General features: G+C 32.1%; 1 protein-coding gene across 1 annotated transcript; it reads left to right on the forward strand.

Moving 5' to 3' along the window:
* Positions 1–581: 581 nt before the first annotated feature.
* Positions 582–2,317, forward strand: LOC115440473 (DNA replication complex GINS protein PSF1). Its single transcript, XM_030164795.2, has 3 exons — positions 582–828; positions 997–1,061; positions 1,360–2,317. Exons 1-3 carry the CDS (start codon positions 757–759, stop codon positions 1,808–1,810), a joined length of 588 nt encoding a protein of 195 aa, XP_030020655.1. The 5' UTR covers positions 582–756; the 3' UTR covers positions 1,811–2,317.
* Positions 2,318–6,000: the final 3,683 nt, after the last annotated feature.

A 6,000-nucleotide genomic window follows, 5' to 3' on the forward strand; every position in this document is an offset into this window, starting at 1 on the left:
ACAAAAATTGAAATTATGTTATACTAATTAAAGTCATTCTCAAAGAACTGCCTGCAGTCGCTTCTCAGTTGACGATCAATTAGAAAAACCTTTGACAAAAACCTACACAAATAATTTTACGTTGACTTTCCGAATACATTTTCCTGTCAAGTGGCTCCTTGAACCAATTGTTGCGTCAACATTGTTGTTGAATAGGTAACTAGTGATGGCTCTACTTGTTAGATCGATGTTATTTCTAAGTTTTAAGTCATAAATATCTTTGTGAAAGTTCAGCCACTTTTATTTGTTTTCATTTAGCAACCTTAATAAGTATCAATGACGCGACGGTCCAATTAACTATTATGACCTAAAATATTGCGTTTCCTCTATTTAAAACACATCCGCCATTTGATTGGCAGCAATAGTAAGTATATGATAATAGTTGCCAGTTAATATTTTAACTTAGAATATTTTTATCAATAGTAAGTATGCTATTTTGGGTTAAATAAATGCAGGGTTGATGGATGGTCAAATTAACTTATATTATTGTACAAAGTATTTCATAAATTTCATCGAGCCAAAGTTGGTGATACAGTCGCATCACTATTCCATAGAATTTAGAAACATGAAACGTCAAACAAGATGTACCGAGTATCTCTAAGTAGTTTGTGATGTCCCGTTTCCCGCTTAAAATTATCTAGACTTACTGAAAGTACAAACTTTTGGAATAGTATAATATTACTTTTGGTGTCTATTTCATTTCATATAATACAAAACATGTTTGCGGAAAAAGTTATTGAATTACTAAAGGAATCTGAACGAAATCCAGATACCATAGATCAATTTAATGTAAGTTTTGTTCACTTATTGTCAGTTTGTAATTTGTTATAACTATTTTATTACTGTATCATAATTCAAACAATAACAGTAAACATGAATGTAAGCTCGTCATTATGTTTGTTTTCTTTGCATTGTACTTATACCTTACATTGTTTGTTGATCAGTAGTGTCTTTCAGGACGACAAAATTCGACAAATATTAGAAGAAATGGACCTTTTATTTAAAATGAATATGAATGATGCGTAAGTGTTTCAATATTTGGGTATGAATTTACGCAGAATGGAATGTAAGTTTTGTTTAGGGACAGTAGAAGGAGGTATAGTGAGTAGGCAAAGGTACTTTAACTAGATGACAAATGTTTTGTAAAAAAAAGTTCATTGCATCTTTATTATAATTGATTTGTTACTGCTTAGTGACTTAATTCTATTAGTGTATTATTATAAACAATCATTTTTGTAAAAATTAACACTATCATATTATAAATTTAATTTTTTATAATTTTCTTGCATAGGGAATATTATCTAATTCAATTTATTTTAGCAATGCTACAACGGAGAACAGATCTCTATGGACAACAGTGCAGGTGCGTCATTCAGCTCTAGAGAGAAATAAACGGTGTCTTCTCGCCTACCTCTGTAGCAGAATGAACAAGATCAAGACATTACGCTGGGAGTTTGGCTCCATACTCCCCGCAGACATAAGGGAACTCCTGTCGGATGAAGAATATGAGTGGTTCTCAAAATATTCCACCAATTTAGCTTCATACATGAGGTCTTTGGGCCAAGATATCGGCTATAGTGGTATAGATCTAACAGAGAATTTGAAGCCTCCAAAATCTTTGTACATTGAAGTGTTGTGTGTGCTTGATTATGGAAAGTTGGAACTGGAAGATGGTGATGTTATCATGTTGAAGAAGAACAGCAGACACTTTTTGCCCACTTCGGAATGTCAGACTTTGATTCGGCAAGGTGTTTTGAAGCAGATTACATAGGTTTGTGAAATATTGCAGGCTGGTCCTGGCCATCTGAGTTTATTCCAAGTTATGCAACAGAATATTCAGTCTTCATCTGTTTGGCCTCCTGCCCCCATTAATGTTCTTACACCCTTGTGTAAGACCAAAACAGTATTATTGCCAAAGCCTGCTTAATTTAGATTTAGGTAATAATGTCCAAGTGCCTTTAGTTAATAATCATTGTGATGTAAGGTTAAATTGTTAATAAACATTTTTTTTACTTTCAATAATATTTCAGTGCTAATTAATGAATGAGATCTGGTTAATGTCTCAAGCTGGGTTCTTAACAAGATATTTTAATGTGTGGTAGGTCATTACTGCTGTCCAGGTAGTAAAATTGGAAAGAAATTTAATTGTTTTCTACATGGGTGTCAGATTGTATTGACTAATTCTGTAGAATTACAAAATAAATTTTATATTTGAATAATTGCTTATGTACTGATATAACTAAGTGGATTTAAATAAATGAAAATGTTTCCTTTTTTAGTAAAAGTTTTTTTGAAAATAGGCAATTTAAAGATTAACCTCACCTGCGGGTAATGACCAATGTCCATGACCCACTGCCAGAAAAATAATTGTGGTTGCATAGCTGTTTCCATAGAAGATTGTAGCTTAGGAAGGAAATTTGTAGGTCCTACTCCAATACGAAGGTTTTTGGAATGTTGCCACTTCTGCAAGAAAGGCACTATGCTGCATGTTGGCCGAACTGATGAAATTTTTAGTACAAAGTTCTAGGTCAAGTTTTGTATTTGAGTGACAGTTGTGATGTTTATCTAAAATAATAAATTCCATGAATCATTTAAAAAAAAATACGACTAATCAAGTAATAACTGGGAAAATATTTATATCACAAGGAAAACTGCAAATCTTAGTACTAAGAATTTGTTTAACCCTGACTATAAATAAAACCCAACGGGCGTTCCCCAAGCACCCTCCAACTTGGTTATTCCAGCCTGATACCACTGAAAGAAGTGTATAGTTTTTTCCAGAGCTATTTTTATGTTAAAATATTTGTATTAAATTGTAAATTAATTTCAAAATGTATACCTAATAGATTAATAGTGTTGATGAGTGTGAATACAATGTCTAGTTTGTGATATGCGTACTCACTCTATATAACTGATGGGATAGTCAATAACTATGGGTATTTATTTATTTTTTAAGTCAAACAGTGGTAATTACATTCATTAAATACTTATTACAAATCTCGTACAATATATTAAATGCATTACCTTTAGTGACCATGGTATGTGTAGGCAATATTCCAATTTTTAACAATTTGTGGGCTTATAGAATGAAAAAAAAAAATTATATATATTTGTCGTTTCTGGGAAGCGAATTTAAGAGTCGAATCAGGTTTCCCAGTTAAGTACAGTGCAATGAAATCAACGAAACAATTATGTTTGGTTTTTATGCAAATTATGACGTCACATTGACGCAATTCGTTCTTATTAACAACTTTGATAACGAGTCATTTGAAGATTGTTTATTATTGTGTTTGTTCCCAAATTACAATTAATTCGGATCGTATGTTTTTTTATAAACGGAATGATGAGAGACGGTAATCTCGCGCCTGATAGCAGCTTTACGATTGCCCGTGAAAATAGCTACATCGAAGTTATGGTACTAAAAAAGTAATTTTTAAACTATTCAAATAAACAATATTATAAATTTAAATAATCTCTGACACAAAAAAACCTTAAAATAAATAAATGAATATGTTTGTCCTTTGATGATGTGTGTTATAAGTACCTACTACCTAGTAATATTTTGACCGAAACGTCGTCTCCTCGGAATATTGTAAAAGTATAATGTTTCTCGCTCCGGTGCGGGTTTGGTATCAAATTTTTATTTCAACCTTTTTAAATTACTAGTTTTTTCACCATGTGCCTCAATCATCACCTTATACTACCACCCACTGACCATTCTTGTAACGACAATCGCGGTATTTGTGCTGAAGGTTACATAGGAGTTGGATATCCCGAAGACGTGATGTTGCAGCACCAACTCAACATGTTTGTTGCATTATGTGAAAATACCACTGAAGTAATTGGGTATTTGACAAATTTTCGAAAAGTACTTTAAAATGTTCTAGAGTCTCTAAAGATACGCTTAACAATTGTTTTTTTATATTTAGAGCCATTTTAATAGCAAAAAGACAGTTTTAATAAATACATTTTGTGTTTCCCGCTGAAACGCTAAGTCACGTGACAAATAAGGGGCGTGACGTCATGATGTAATACTGTTAATGTAAACAATACGTGAGATTCGTTTATTATTCAAGATTATAAAAAGGCCAATACAATAAAATACCTTATAAGTAGCACACCTGATGGTATTATTAACTACATTTCTCCCTGGTTATGGTGGCAGGATTAGCGATGTATGTTTGGTTGAAAATTGCGACTTTTTAGATCATTGGGAACCTGGTGCGATTATACTAGCTGATAAAGGATTCAAGCATATTGAGTAACTGTTATTACAAAAGGGATGTAGTTTAGTGAGACCGCTAAGTGTATCAGTTAAGTCTAATTAAACCAAAGTTGAAGCTCGAAAAACTAAGAGATAGCAAGTTTACTGACACATTGAAAGAGTCATCCGACATCTAAGGGAGTTCTCAATGTTAAAACCGCATTCAGTTGTCAATACAAATTTAATTAAGTTTTTGGACGATTGCATTGTTATTGCATGTGCCTTAATTAATTTACAAGGCTCCTTACTTAAAAACATTTGACGAATAAAAACAAAAATTAGAATAAAATGTTTTATTTTCCTATATTAAGTTATAAAAATAAGTTTTTACAATAGATTGTAAACATTATTCTTCCAAAACTTTACAACTTTAGATAAAATATCATTAACTTTGATCTCATCATACTCTATTGGTATTACATGGACTTTATTATTTTTTTAAATTCCCAATCTGCCACACAAAATAAACCTTTTGTTAAATTACTCACATACATTTGCAAAAGAACTTAGACTACAAACTTTTCTGTTATTGTGTTGTTACATATATAATATATAAAACTTTTTTGGCTTGTTGGACATTTAATTTCAATAACTGTGTCACCCTTTAAAATACCATCTGGCGATGCAGCTACCATTGGGAATTTTTGGCTGATAATAAAACCACATTCTGCAATCTTGTCATATTTTTTTCCAACTCCTTTCTTACTACTTCTTCCAATGATTTTCCTCTTTTCATGGTTGGAGTATCTGGTACTTTAGCTCCCATTATTAAGGCAACCAAGGATCCAACAGTTGTTTTGCATCGTGAAACATCAATTGCTTTTGATGCTTTTATTCCTGAAAAGAAAATTCATTTTTTTTAAAATGTTAGACTAGTGACTGCCTGGTGGCCACATATACATTTATATCCCCACTAGGATGCCCTGTAGAATGGGTGCCCAACACATATGAAGGTGAACACAAACATCAAAGACTAGTAAAGTTACAAAACTAATTTATATTTTGAGATTGCATCTCACATGGAACATATAATTTCAATATGTATTAATCTAAGACAGCATTTTCCAACCTTTCTTAGCTGTGGACCACTAAATGAGCAAAGATGATCACCACAGGCCTCCTTAAATCACAATAAAATGCTTCTCTTAAGTACAACCTAAAACTTCATATAGCTTTAACATTAAAATCAGCCGACTCTAGATATGTCCACAGACCCCAAGTTGGGAACTTTGCTCTAGAACATTGATTTTAAATATCTTATTAGTTCAATCCTTACAGTATCAAATCACATTTAAAAAGGCAACATCACATTTAAAATGCAATCAAATACCTATAAATAATTAATACCTTAACTCATGCCATGCTTGAATTTTGTGTTGTGCTCGAGTCAGACTTTCCACAAAATTAATATTTTCTTGTGTAAAAACACCATTAATTTTGGCTAAAAACGTTTCAGTCACTTCCTTTCTTATGCTTGATGCTCTAATAATGCATTGAGAACTGAAGAATGTCGGGCACTTTGTAATCAGCTTGATGTTTTAGGATTTGAGTTAGCATATGAATTAGCATCATCACCATACAACTGTCTTGATGATCTGTAAAAATAGAAATAAAGCATCACAGATAGCCACAATACGAGAAACTTTTCGTTGAAAAGATTTTACACAAATAACAGGTACCTAACCAGAGTAAGATTC

Source organism: Manduca sexta, chromosome 24 (genome assembly GCF_014839805.1).
Source record: "Manduca sexta isolate Smith_Timp_Sample1 chromosome 24, JHU_Msex_v1.0, whole genome shotgun sequence".
In the NCBI taxonomy this organism is placed as follows: Eukaryota; Metazoa; Arthropoda; class Insecta; order Lepidoptera; family Sphingidae; genus Manduca; species Manduca sexta.